Source organism: Psammomys obesus, unplaced genomic scaffold, assembly GCF_907164565.1.
Source record: "Psammomys obesus unplaced genomic scaffold, mPsaObe1.curated_primary_1811, whole genome shotgun sequence".
NCBI classification, from domain to species: domain Eukaryota; kingdom Metazoa; phylum Chordata; class Mammalia; order Rodentia; family Muridae; genus Psammomys; species Psammomys obesus.
Window position 1 is genome coordinate 51,276,156 of NW_026585895.1, and position 14,113 is coordinate 51,290,268.

Here is a 14,113-nt window from a genome sequence, read left to right on the forward strand (position 1 = left end):
CTTCCTTCTTTTGTGCTAGATGACCAATTTGCACTTTTAACTAGTACAGAGGAAGCCACTAACCCACTGTCATTCCAAGCTGGAGCACAGGTCTTGGGCCAGCTGACCCTGTTCCTCGGTCCCCCTCAGGCTGTGCTATTGTTTAAGGAATGCTTCTCTTTAGTGGCTGTAATCAAACCTGTGGAGATGGATTCCTGTCATCCCAGGAAGCAGGAAAAAACCATTTGTTCTAGGAATGTGTTTCTGAAGATGACAAACAACACAAAAACAGCTACCTTTGTTCTGAGTGGAAGCAACAGCCTGCCCAGGGTCCGGTATGGGATGTGCGTGTGAAGTCGCTATCGGAAGCAGGCTGAAGCAGGCTGGAGAGCTACAGAACGATCCAGAGGCGGACCAGAGGCAAATGGTTCAAAACCCAAATAGCTTTTTCACAATGTGCCTCCTCGGGGATGTTTCCACATTTGCACGTCTCTGAAGGTGCTGTCTGCCAGCTGGCAGTCACGAGGCACTCATCACCGCACATGCCCCAACTTGGTCATAGCCAGTGCTGCCATCACGCCATGCGAGCGGTGCGCACCTCGGCACCGCACCAGGCCCGCTTGTCAGTAAGTGCTTTTGGAAACATCTGCAGTTTTGAGGCAGACTCGCATCGCTAACTCGGTGCTGTGATTTTCTTTAAAGCAATAAACAAGGGTCTGGGAGACCAAGGAGAGGAGCCTGTGATGGGAGGGGCAGTGTCTCTCTAGGCGGAACAGTCAGACTTAAGGCAGAAGAAATGGCGTCTTTGATCTTGGCGAACTCTGACACGGAATGCCGCGACCCCTCTGGCACACCGTGACTGACAACCATGCCTCTCACAGCTCCCAAATGTGCAGTAAGGGAAGCAGTGTTTCCCAGAGCGGAGGTCCTCTGAGGCCCATGCCACTGTCCCTGCGCAGCTGGAGAGTGGGAGCATGGAGGTAGCAGGGTTGGCCTGAAGGCCTGCACTTCTCAAGCTCTCACCTGGCACTGCTGTTGTGCTAAGGGCCCCGTGTCCAGAGGCACTGTGGTGTGTATCCCTCACTCAATGACAGCTCAGAGGCAAGAGGACTCTTCCAGAGGACCCAGTTCAGTTCCCAGGAGCCACATGGCAGCTCACAACTCTGTAATTCCAGTCCCAGGGTACATGTGGTGCACAAACATACATTTAGGCAAATCACTCATATATATATAAACAAACAAAAACATAAAAAAATAAAAACAACCAAAACCTTCTGCCTTGGTTCCTCCCAATTTGATGGTCAAGTGGGAATGGGCTGGGTGGCCCAGGACCTGTCAGGAACCATCCACTCTACTATAAGGAAAATCTGAGTTTTTCTGTTAGCGTGGTGGTATATGCTTGTAATCCCAGCACTTGGGCAAAACTGCTTAGGTTTAAAAGCCTGGGCTACCTAGCAAGACAACTCTGCCTCAAAACAAAAAACAACCCCCCCAAACAATAAGGAGAGAGAGAGAGAGAGAGAGAGAGAGAGAGAGAGAGAGAGAAAGGAGGGCAAAGGGGAGGGGGAAGAAGAGAGGGGGTAGGAAGATAGGAAAGGGAGGGAGGGGGAAGGAGTGGATTTCCTCAAGGACGGTAGGGTGAGCCCTTCACAGAGTTGGTGCTTTTCACTGAATGGAGAGTGGCTTTGTTAGGAAGGCTGCAGAGGGTTCATGGGATGCAGCGTGCCAAGAAGCCAGCACCAGTGACTGCACTAGCATGTGCTCTAGCTACTACCCAGGAAGGGCCCCTCTTTAGTCACCAGTGGAACTGACTCAATACAGCCTCTTGCAATTCTTTCCTCAGAAGGAGCCCTCCATTTGCCACAACTGATGACCAGTCCACAGCATTGCCAGCTCTGCACCCTAGCCCCACCTGTGCTCCCCTAGAAGGAAAAAACAGTGAGGGCAGGCAGCCTTGGTAAGAACTCTCCCCCCCTCCCCCGCTTGAGATTGGCCCAGGCTGGCCTCTAACTCTCAGTGCAGCTGAAGATAACAACCCTGACCTCCTGATCCTGTCTCCCTATCCTAGCCAGGATTCTAGGGTGTGCCACCATGTGGTGCTGGAGATTCAGGGCTTTTAGCATGCCCAGCCCAAGGACAGTGACTCAAACTCTTTCATTTAAACAGAGGAAGTCAGATGTCCCGTATAAGACACAGGACACAGAGACTTGTCTAGGGTACAAAAGGTTTATTGTTTAAAAAAATAAGTTACAAAAACCAACCAAGCATGACCAGTGCAAGAATACAGGCGCTCATTCCAGTAACAGCTCACAAACAAAAGACTGAGGGGCCAACTCACAGAGATGCCAGCAAACAGGGAAGGGCAGACCATCCCCCCCACAGTACGCCGCTGCTGGGTGACAGTTCTGCCGGCAGGTGGGCCCAAGAGAACAGCGACATACACCTGTGTGGTAAGTGGACTGGACTGGTCCAGGAAGGGCTGGTGCTGAAGGCTAGCCAGTGGCTGGGCTGGGGTCACTGCCGGCAGGTGTCGTGGAAAGCTTCCAGGGTTCTGAAGTCTCTCCACGTCGGGGGAAGGCCATCTTGCAGAAATTTCCCACAGCGCTGGCACGGGGCCTGGAACAGCTTTATGTAGCTTCTCAACCAGGTCTGAAAAGAAGTGAGATAGAAAGGAGAGAGGGGGACCTCTTCAATTGTCCTCCCAGTGGGCATGGTGGCCCAAGGACAGAGCTTAAGCAGGCCCTGGCCCTGGAAGACACCTGTGGTCCCACAGAAACGCTGTCTAACCCACAAGCTGGTCCCCTTGGGACTCAGTTCTGATATCTCCTGTTCCTCCTAAGATCTTAACACAGAAATCCCTGCTTTCCAGAGCTGGACTGTTCCCCAAGGTTATCTGGCATCATTGGCCAGTTCCCTGTTATATGGACAGCTGCCTCAATCCCTCTTCCCTGTGTCTGAGGAGCAAGCACAGGCAGTTCAGGCAGTTGAGGAAGTGTTGTGAGATTCTGTACCAGGGCAATGTGCTCTGAGCTAATCTCATTTCAGAGGGTGCCCCTCTCCATCATGATGGGGCAGCCCCAATGTCACCAAGTAACATAATCAGTGACAGTCCCCCACCCTTTGAGGTGAGAGCCGAGGGCTCCCAGATGTCATGCATAAGGATGAGGCTCATGTAACTCAATTCTCCATCTCAAGGAGACTCACGGGCAGAGGCCCAGCTAGCAGAACCCACCACCACAGGCAGGCCGCTCCGAGAGCTGGGCCGGTCACATGACTCACTCCTGAAGGTGTCAACAAGAGGACGCTGTTCTCAGAAGAGGTTACTGATACAAGCAGTTCCCGAGGGGCAGATCTGGCCCAGCCGTAGATGGTGGGGGGTTTTGGAAGTAAAAACAGGAGGGTGATGGCCTGTTCATTTCTCAACACCCCCATTTCAAGATCAAAGGGAAACTTAGCATCGTGGGTAGGTCAGATGGAAAGCTAGTCTGTGGGCCACGACCTTCACATCGTTACTTGCTCACTCCTCGTGGGGAAGGACTCTCTGCCTTTTCAGCTGAGTGCCCCCAGCACCATGCAGTTAGTTCTCAAGCCAGGCTTGTGTCCTGTGAGGACTGAGTGCTGATGCCAAGAAGATGAGCTATGGAGCCCATGTGACAGTGAACTGCCAAGCAGCATCCCTCACTATCACTACTGCTCAGAGCAGCAGGTAGGAAACCTAGCAGCCATGGTTGTGTGAGGACAAAAGGAGTTTCCTGGGCAGGGAAGGGCAAAGGCCAATGGCTTCCAGGGAAGCTGTCCCTGGAGTTGAACTGGCTGCAGGGTCTCTGGAGGCTGCACTGGTTATGAGACCAGCCCGGGGGGGGGGGGGGGGGGAGGAAGAGGGGATGTCCTGATGTCTACATGTAAACACTCGCTTGTTCTGATCTGTGTTCTTGGTGGCTGAAGAGCCAGCTTGCCATGCTGCTGTGTGCTTGCTCTCACCTAGAGCTCCAGCTCTGAGGACTGCAGAGAGACTTGGCTTGGGGAACCGCAGATTTATCCCAGTCCCCGCTACATGCTCAGATCACGCCATAGAGCCCTGTGGTGAATGAGGAATGCTGGAAACTTCTGGAAGGCCATGTCTGTGGGCACTGCTTGTTCAGCTCTGCTTCAAGTGGGATTACCTGGGTCCGGGTCTGCAGATCTGTCCCTAGCTGGAAGGCTTGACCGCTGACGCTACTTACCATGAAGGACCTGACCACAACATCTGGCATCTGGGGTAGCTGATAGTGGAGCAGGGCAGTGGTGGCATGGTCTGTCACCTGGGATGAAGGACAGTTACCATTAGCCGGGAGCTGCTGGCTTCACCAGCAACAGCCCTGCTTGCACCCCCCTGCACCCCTCCTCCCACATCTACAATAACATCTCAAATAGGAAAATGAGTGGAGTCGGGGCAAGGACGAGACGCGGTAGGCAGGGGGACACAGCACAAGTAGAGGGTGGACCACTCTGGCAACTGAAACTATGGACAGAGAGAAGCATGGGAGAGGAGAAACTCGCGGTTGCTAGGGAGGGGGCAGGGTGTGGCACCTTGTTTGACAGTGGCAGACAGCAAGGATGCAGTGATCTCATCCCATTTCCATGCTCCTCACCAGGCCCTCACCTGCCAGCATTCCTGACCGGCCCCTGCCCTGGCCCTCCTGTCCATCAGCCCTCTGACCTTCTCAGCTCTCCTCTGGACCCACCCAGGTCTCCTGACTTCTCAGAAGGGTAGTAGCGATGCCAGGGGCCAGATAGCCTGAGGTGCACAGGAAACACGAGACAGACACAGGCACTGTCTCCAGTCCTTGATCCAGCTCCTCACCGTGGGCCTCAGCATCTCATTTCCAAACAATGGGGCAAGACCACTGCAGGACTGAACCATCCCCCAAACAGGAGTTGACTAACTAAGAGTTATATTCAAATTAATGGTTTGACTGTCCTCATTAGAAACTCTTTGTAAAAATTTAAATACATTTTCTTATTTACTTGTGTGTGTGTGTGTGTATGTATGCATGTGTGTATGTGCCTATGTGCGTGGGTGTGTATAAGAGCATGTGCCACAGACTGGGGTCAAAGGACAACCTCCAGGAGTCAGTTCTCTTCTCCTATCCCGTGGGTCCTGGAGATGAAACTCTCAGGTCGTTAGTCTTGGCAGTAGGCGCCTTTACCTGCTGAGCCATCTCCCTAGCACTGGAAATTCTTGTCATTACAAATATAGTTAAAAAACAAAAGAGAACATGCCAGATAAAATCATTAACTTTGAGAACAAGAATCAACAAGGCCCAATGCGCACAGACTTGCCCATCCCCAGCCTCAGTGGGACACTGACATGCTAGCAGGCTGCAGGCCAAAGCAGCAGAAGAGCGGACTATCTGGCGGCTGGGAGGGCGGGTCTAGACCTGGGGCGGTGAGGGACACCCTGACCTGCAGCAGTGTGGGGGCCGCTCTGAAGCTAGGCAAGCTGGCCCAGATGGAGGAGGTAGGAGGCTGTGGCTCCACGAGTCTCAGGCAGGGGAGAGAGGACAGGCTGACCAAGTTCTTCCCAGCCAGGGGCCGTCCCCCAACCTCCCGCTCAGTGCTCGGCATTCTCCCTGCCTCCTTCTCCACCCCTTCCCACTCTCCTGCTCAAGGTGCTCCCTGCCCTTCTTCTCTTCTCGCAGCCTTCCTATAGGCTCTGTTCTTGGTTCATGCTGTGTCCCCAGGCCTAGAACCACAAGGCATACAGCAGATGCCCAATGCATATTTTAATTAAAGAGAGAAACTTGGAAATGCCCACTCCTGGGGACATGGCACTGCTCTCCCACAGAGACATCCACTGTGCCTGTGTTGCACAAGCCTGAGGAATTCTTTTCCTGGGTGACTTTCAATATAAACGTACCCCCCCCCCCCCCGCCCGCACAGCCCCTTGTGCCAGGCCTGCTTTTATTTTAAGCACCCTGACAGACAGCTTTCTAAAATGAGCAGTGCTTTTTTCCCCAAGCAGTAGTAATAACTGTGACGACTGTGGTGACTGCTGAGGAGACAAACGGGCTGTCTTTTGACTTAAAATGCCCACCGAAGTGCCAGAAAACTGCCCTCCAGCTTTCTCACATTACTCTTTCCTGAGATGGGCGCTGTCCGCAGCACTGACTCCAGCTGGCACTCAGGAGGGGACAGACCCGATTATTCAGCTGCTGGAGCTGGCCTGCCTTAGACTGGTGACCCAGGGGCGACGTCTAAGGCAGGGTTGCTTGCTTGGATGCAGTTTTTATGTCTCTTTCTTCTCATTTAATACAAATGGCCACCTTATGAAATTCTAGAAGCCTCAGAAGCTGCAGGGCATCCTCACAGGTAACCATGGGAGAGGGTCTGTACCCCACTCCTAATCTCCATAAGTGTGTGAGCCCCCATCTAGGTGGCTGCCATCAGTGAGAGCAGAGAAAGGGGTCTCTGGATGGGCATGCCCTGTAGCTGGCCTGAGTGCCCCATGGTTTCGCACATCCTGCTTGGCTCCTGTATCCTTTGGAATGTGGGACCTCCAGTCAAATCTGACAAGGCTGTCTCCACAAATGGCCCATGCCTTGAACTCAGCCCTTCACCCCATGCCTGGCCTAGCTTCCCAAGCTTTGCTTGAGCTCCTGTCTTCCGCCTTGACAGACCCCAGGTGAGGGTCTGAAAGCTGGACTTGCAGGTGAGGTGCAGGAGAAGCCTGCACACGTAACTGAGGGGTACAGGCTGGCTTAAGAGGATGGGCCAAGTTAACGAGAAATAATCTTCTCCAGATATGGGGGAGCCAGCACTCTCTGACTTGGCATCTGACTCACAGGCAGGGCACCTAATTAGCGTGCCCATTCCTGGCCTGCCATCTGGCCAAATCTAGCCTTCTTTTCTAAGGGTCCTGTTTAAAGTACTCTCTTTACCTGCCAAATGGTGTTTCAGCCGTTTGGCTCTGGCAATGATGCGATCACTTAGGCTCTTAATATCCCACTGCCAATTTCAGCAACACTTTAACAGAAGGAAACAAACCCAGTTGACTTCTGATTCTCCCCACTTTTTCCCCAGCTCCATTCCCAGTTTTCTGATTCCCATGGCTGAACCCCCAGCACTGGGCAAAAATGGCTTTGAGAGACTGCCAAGCTCCACCCATGTGCTCTTTGTAGTCTTCAGAACATTTGTCCACCTTTAATGATTTTTTTTTTTTTTTTTTTTGCTGTTTTACACCTTAAACAACAAAGTTATGTTTTGTTCAGCATTGAAGATGTGGGAAAACCATGCCAGTGCAACAAAAGATTGCTATTAACTAATGTTGTGAGGATCCAGCTTTGGGCGCAGTGCGCTGTAAGCTAATGATGTTCCCCAGGAGATAAAAGCGGCCCCTAAGCGCAGGAGGCCAGGCAAGAGCACTAATGCTCCCAAGAGAGGGAGGCTGAGGAGGATGTGCTTGCTGCCTACAGGTTGAGTGCTCGGCTGAAACAAAGCTTGTAAAAAGATCAAAGTGGTTGGGACCTAGGAAAAGGGGGGAGGGAAGGAAGTGAAGTGACACTAGCAGACAGAGGAGTAGGCAGGGCACCGTGGATGGAGGGTTGGGTACTGGAAGGGTGGAGAGTGACTCATGCCAGGCTCAAGATCCAGAGGCTTTGCTTCCCCTCACCGCAGGGACTACAGGGGCCTGGCCTGGCTCCTGGCGGGTCCCCATCTGGAGAGCCGAGGCTGCAGGCTGGGTTGACTGAAGTTCCCTCTGCCTCAGCTCAAGGCTGTAAAAGTCTTTGTGCACCCAGATGGAGGAGAACTGAGCAGACGGACAGAAGAGGGACTCTTTCATGAGGCCCTGAAGCAGCTGCCAGCCAACACTCTAGAGAGGGGCTGCCAGTCAAAGCAGTCTCCCCAAGTTCCTCTGCCACATTGTGGCACAGAGTGCCCCGAGTGCCCCTTCCCAGCTGGAGCTGTTACAGCCAGGGAGGAGCAAGTGGCGCTCTGCAGGAGCAATGTGTGTAGGGCAGTGGCAGTGCTCTGTGCTGTGGGCTCCTGCTCTATACCTGGGTCCTGACCTTAGGAGGAGGAGGATCTTGGTATGGAATCACCGGATCAGGAAAGGGACAACATCTGACCTCACTCAACCCTCACAATGGTGCCATTTACAAGTCAGGGGCTTGCTCAGGTTAAGTCACTACTGTGCAGCAGGGCAGGGCTTGTCCAGGCCACACCAACCTGAACTGAAAGTCAGGCTCCGACCTACATTCAGCAGGCTCCACTGAAGGACCTCAGGGAGGCACAAGCATTCTGAGGAGTGCCTAATCCCATGCCCTCTCCTCTCCTAGGGAGGGGCTGGGTCAGGCACCCAGACCCTTGGACAAGGCACTGTCCTTCCTTGTTAGAGCCTCTGCCTGTTTTGCTGCTAAGCTTGAGGCTCCCCTCCCCTGAAAGGGAAAGAACTGGAAGGTGAGAGGATGATGATCACAATCAGCAGGCAGGGGTAGGAACAAGCACAGGGTTTGCAGCAGGTACCCTGGCTGCAGCATGGCTGCCCACATCCCTGTCTCTTTTCCACACAGCTCGAACTTGGGGTGGTTGCTTTCTTTTTCTAGAACAAGAGCCCCCTGAAGGTCTGTGACCTGGGGATTATCTGTTAGGCTTCAGACCTGTGACAAGCAGCTGAGGTGCCTTTTTGACCAAAGCAGACCTACCTTCCAGGTTCTCCCAGCATCCCTCGTTCCTACCTGCTACAGGGCATAGCTGGCATACCCCACCCTCTACCCAAAATTTTCTAGTCCAGGGTCAGGGGCTTTCCCTTCCCTAACAGGCTCTTTACTATACAACCCAGATAGTTTGGTTCCCGAGCTCTCCACTTTCTCTCCTCTTTTTCTTTCTCTCTTTCTTTAAAAGATTATTTATTATTTATATGTTATTCTGCCTGCATGTGTCCCTGCACAACAGAAGAGGGCACAGGATCTCATTATAGACAGTTGTGAGCCACCATGTGGTTGCTGGGAATTGAACTCAGGACCTCTGGAAGAACAGCCGGTGCTCTTAACCTCTGAGACATCTTTCTAGCCCACCTCCCTCTTTCTTTCTGTGTTTCTTCTCTCTCTGCTTTCACTCTCTCCTCTCTCTGTGAGTATACTTTCTGTTCTTGCTTTTCAGTCTCCCCCTGCATGGCGACTTCCCTGGCCCCGGTGAGCCTACCCTGAGCCTACCCAAGAGCTGCTAACAATAAACCTGCATTTAAATACTTTAACGTGTCTTGAATTACCTCATTTTACCAAGGGAAAGAAAGCTAACCTATCATTATCCTCAGGGGCTCAGAAACCCTTTCGGGTGGGAGGCATCACTTGCTAGGAACTAGCCCCAGTTTTTAGAAGGTGTGTTGCTTAAGAGCTCAGGGTGTGAGGAAGCCAGGCCACCAGCGGGCAGGACAGCAACCTAGGGTGAGCTGACCTCAGCCTCCAGCAATCCTCTAGCCAATGCTTTCTACAGCAAGTATTACTGGCTCCATAGAGCCAAATGCCCAAGGCCTATCCCTGCCAAGCCAGGGAGCTGGGGCAGCTATTAAAAGTATTCACTTGCATAGTTGATAAACAGGAACGGTTTCGTACTCAAGACACCACAAGCCATTTAGTTAAGAGAAATTGGTAGGGACTAGACTCTGGCTTCCTTCCAGACAGCACCAGCTTCCACACACATGCTGTAACGGTGGATGGACAGGAATGTGACTTGGTGGGAGGGTGGAGAGCCTGGGAGGAGGGCCATGGCCTTGTTCTGAAGGTCCTTGGTGTAGGTTCCCAGTTACCCATCAGCAGCGCTCACTAGCCCTGCCCTGAAGAGAACTAGGAGAAGCTCTGCCTCTGGCCCTTCCCTTTTAAAAGAGGGTCTTACTATGTAGGACCCAGCCAGCCTGGAACTTACTACGTACACTGTGCTACCCTCAAACTTACAGGGATCGGCCTCCCTCTACCATTTGAGTACTGGGACTAAGGGTGTGCCCCACCATGCCAGCTACCACAGATGACAGATGTCAAGAGAGGTGCTATGTTTCTGCCTCACTCCTGTGCCCACCTGATGCCTGGATGCGATGCCATCTTTACAAGGCCCTGCATCTGCTAATTCCTAGGTATCACCTAGGTCTGGAAGAACTGAATTGGCAGCAAGCCGAATGTGTCGCCAGCAAGCCGAATGTGTCGCCAATGTGTTCACGCCATTCTCCCAATGATGAGAAATAAAACCAACCTTAGAAGGGCAAAGATGCTTTAACACTGTACACTGGCCAGCCCAGGCAGCTAGGGCTCCCCCGTGATTCTACCAACAGAAACCCCACCCTCTTGGGAAGGAGCCTCAACAATGCTCAGGAGCAAATCATCTGTGGGCTCTGGAGCCAGATATGGGAGCTTGGCGCAGTAAAGGCTTAAAGAGATGGCAGCCCCTGCTGGCAATCCCACACCAGCTTTAGGATGACTACTGAAGGCAGTCTTAGAAGTCTTCATTCGAAGACAGAAAAGTCACCATTATCTCAAAACTGGAATGCTCTGAAGTCCTGAACGTGGTGTTGGGGGCCACGGGAGTGCTGCAGACAGAAGCTTCTAAAACATGAATAAAGGCACGGTGGGGTGGGTGGAAGCAGGGATTTACCACTTGGTATGCAGCCCTGGCCTCTAATCGGAGACAGGATTTGTGTGCCGAGGCTCAGCAGGCCTTGGGCCTGAAGAGGAAGTGCCGAGGCCCACAGGGACAGGGGGATTACTCAGGCGAGATCGATATTCTGCTTTGTGCGATGAAGGAGCCATCTGCATGAGCTCTGCAGAGCTTATCCCTGTCACTGGGGCCAGGTCATGCTAGTCTGGGACAAGATCAGCAGGTCAGCTGGGTCAGAAGGAGAGGTGCGGACAGACCCAGCTGCTCCATCAGCCCTCAAATCCCTTGCACACCTTTGAGATCAAGCCCTGCATCTGAGGGCAATGCCTTCGGATGTAATGTGCTTAACAGTCTCTTGCAGGCAGAGCTTCCAAAAATAAGCATCTGGGTGGGGAAGGCTACACTAACCCTTTAGAGTTTCAGACACGATGCCACCAAAGTCTGAAAGAAGCTCTCAGTTCCCTGGAAGCAGGCACAAACTCGGTGCTGATGGCCCTCATGGTCCTCCGTGGGCTTAAACCCCCTGGTATAGAACATAGGGTCCTGATCCCTGCCTCGCTTCTTTCCAGCCCACAGCTGATACTGCAATGACCTACAAGCCTGCCCAACCCACCACAGCTGTCTCCCCTGTCTGGAATGCTCTTCTCTCACTAAGCCCTTTCCAGTACTGACACTCAGTCTGGCTCTCTGTCCTGACTGGTACCTGGTACTTTGGGGTACCTTGTTCTCGTGTGTGTACTTCCGCTGCCCTCTGGGCACTCGAGCCTGGCATTATCCAGGCCTGTGACCAGATGCCCCTGTCTCCAGGCTGCACTCTCTGGGAATGAGGTCACCTGAGCTGCATTTTTGCCCCTGGGCCAGCTTTGTATACTGAAGAGCAGCATGTCTCTGCACTGGGTACCACTAACACAGTAGAACCCAGAATAAAAGATTTAAACAGGAAGGCCTGAGGAAGCTGGAAGGGAGACAGTATGTGGGCTGGGAGGAGGGCCCAGGAGCCTGGGAGAGCAGGGATATCACATGCCTCTTGGAGCCACAGAACTCTCCAGGGTCCTGACCACTGAGGACTTTCCCATAGCAGGGCTGAGGGAAGCCACATGGTTATGTCCTTGACATTTTTTCAGGATTAAGGAATTGAGGCTCTTCATTAGATGAGAAAAGTTTAACGCTTTCCAGATGGTAAAATGCCAGACTGTCACTAGCTGCCAGCAATGTCTTGGCCTAGAGACACCTGAATTGTTCTGCCTTCTCTTGGTGCCATGTGATTTCTGCAGTTGATACAGTCACACCTACTTCACCAGATCTGCAGCAAGCAGGCAATAGCCACTGTGAAGTCAAGGCCAAGGCACTGACTGCAGGCCACATAAGGGCACTGTCACCGGAGGGAGGCGTGCCGTCTCAGGACAGTAGGCACTGTCACAGGTCCTGGCCTCTCAGGTAGCTCAATGGGTAAAGGTGGTAGCTGTAATTCTTGTGTATTTCACATGAAGGCTGCCCATTCTTTGGCCAGGGAAAGAGATAACAGGGCAGAAAACCAGGGAGATGGAGGAGGCTTTGGTGGGAGTGGTTGGGCTTGCCATGAAGGCTGGACCTTCAGTTTAGTTTACAGAAACACCTCCCTTAAAATGGGGACATGTGCATAGGGAGTTGTAGATTCCAGGTTCTCTGGTCCTTTTCCCATGACGACAGGCACTTGTGAGCACATGCCACACACAAACCCCACGATGGAGGAATGATCTGCTTCACCTTTCTTCGGGGGAAGGAGCTGGACTTACAGAGGATACATTCTGGGCCCGAGACCCATAGCACAGCAAGTGCACAGCTCTAAACTGTAGGGTCCACTGTGAAGTAGAGCCAGGGCCCTGTCCAAGGGAAACTGGCCAACAGGGAGCAGAGGAGATGGAGGGGCCTTCCTTAGGAGGAAGATGTCACTGGAAACTTTGGAGGCCAAGTATTAGAGACCACATGTACATGGAAACCACCCTACATATCCTACCTATGACATCAGTTCACCTCATATCATTCTCTCTCCAATACAGATGAACAACTGAGGAGGCATGGCCAGGATCTGACCACCTGAAGATGGCTCCTGCTGGAACAGTCACTACAGGGATCATAACAGCAGACAGCCAGGCTCAGGACTGTGTGGACCAGCAATGCTAGCAGCTTGAGCTGTGGGCTGGGGGAAGGGAGTCTAGGAGTGGAAGAAGCCAGTGTTCCCAGAAGCAGCCATCTAATGGCCTGTCCTGTGTCCCTTTCCTTCAGGAAGAACAGAACTGTCGAGATAATGGACGGTTGCCCTGTGACCCCTCTAATGGCAGAAAACCACAAGCCACTTCTGGGGTAACTCAGTATGCCAAAGAGGCCAGTGGGCTGGCCAGGCCTTCCTGGGTCTATTTGTTACACACAGCTGGATGCACGTGAGTACTTGAGTAGAGAGCCTGAAGGAAAGGGACTCAGGTCCACAAGAAGCAAACAAATGAGGAAGCCTGTTCTGGGAATAGACCATATGGATGTGGACCAGCACTTCAGGGAAGGTAGTGGCTGCAGCTCTCTGGCAGCCAGTTCAGCCCAAACACCACTTCCTTTTCCTCTTGGCTCCCGGACCTGGGTGGGTGCTCCTGCTGGCCACACAGTCAGTGTAGACCAGCTGGCGCCTGGGAACACAGCACGCTCTACGATGACCACGGGATGTCTGCCTCTCTTTCCTTTTCTCTTTCTCTCAACAGCCTACCCCCAGGCAAGCACACACCTTCCTCCTGCGGGCCACCAGCAGGAGCCCATCAACCTACATGAAGCTGTCCATCTGTCCCGGTCCTTGTGAAAACTGTACACTCAGCTCTGCCCATGGGACACATTTGTGAGGTAGCAACAGGGTGCACAGACACGGAAGGAAAACAATGCTACACTGTGCTGCCCACTGTGCTGGCTGAGAACCCCTCTAAATGTGAGAACTTGTACCTCCCTGGTACAAGGGCTTGGGAGGGTGTGGCCTCTCACTACAACCTCCACCTTGATAGGCTTTCAGGTATGGCATCCTGATCAGGGATCTTGGTTATTTATTTATTGGAAGAAAAATGTGGAGGAGTTTGGCAGAGGGCACACCCAGAGACTTTGTAGCGAGCCTTTGGGGTGATGTGAGATGCCATAGCAGGGGCCCGTGCTCAGGTCACACCCAGCTCAGCCTCACCAGGGAAAGAAGCGCCCTTGTCCTCTGGAAGTTCCTGTGTTGGAATGGTTGCCTTCTGAGGGCTTGGGGTATGGGCTGTATGAGGGGCACTGTGGGAAGGTGTGGAGTCATGCAAGGCACTCAGTGAACACAGACTCCTTCCGGAGCGCTAGGTCTCCTGGGCTGATTTAGCCCACCTCCTATACAGTGCCTGACAGACACTTCCCGGCATCTCTGCATAGACTGTCCCCAGGAAAGGCCTGTCTCTCACATCAAAGAATGGCTGAGTGAACAAAAAGACAATGAAGGCAGTGGCCCCTCACCGGGCACCCCACCTGT

The 14,113-nt window shown here is 52.8% G+C and overlaps 1 protein-coding gene across 1 annotated transcript in view; it reads right to left on the reverse strand.

Moving 5' to 3' along the window:
- Positions 1-2,196: 2,196 nt before the first annotated feature.
- The window catches only part of Med27 (mediator complex subunit 27), a 169,262-nt gene continuing 157,345 nt past the window's right edge, over positions 2,197-14,113 (reverse strand). Inside the window, exons 7-8 of the mRNA XM_055600641.1 lie at positions 4,203-4,280; positions 2,197-2,628 (exon numbers count right to left, since the gene is read on the reverse strand). Coding sequence (XP_055456616.1) covers positions 2,494-2,628; positions 4,203-4,280 — 213 coding nt within the window. The 3' untranslated portion in view covers positions 2,197-2,493. The remainder of the gene's footprint in view (positions 2,629-4,202; positions 4,281-14,113) is intronic.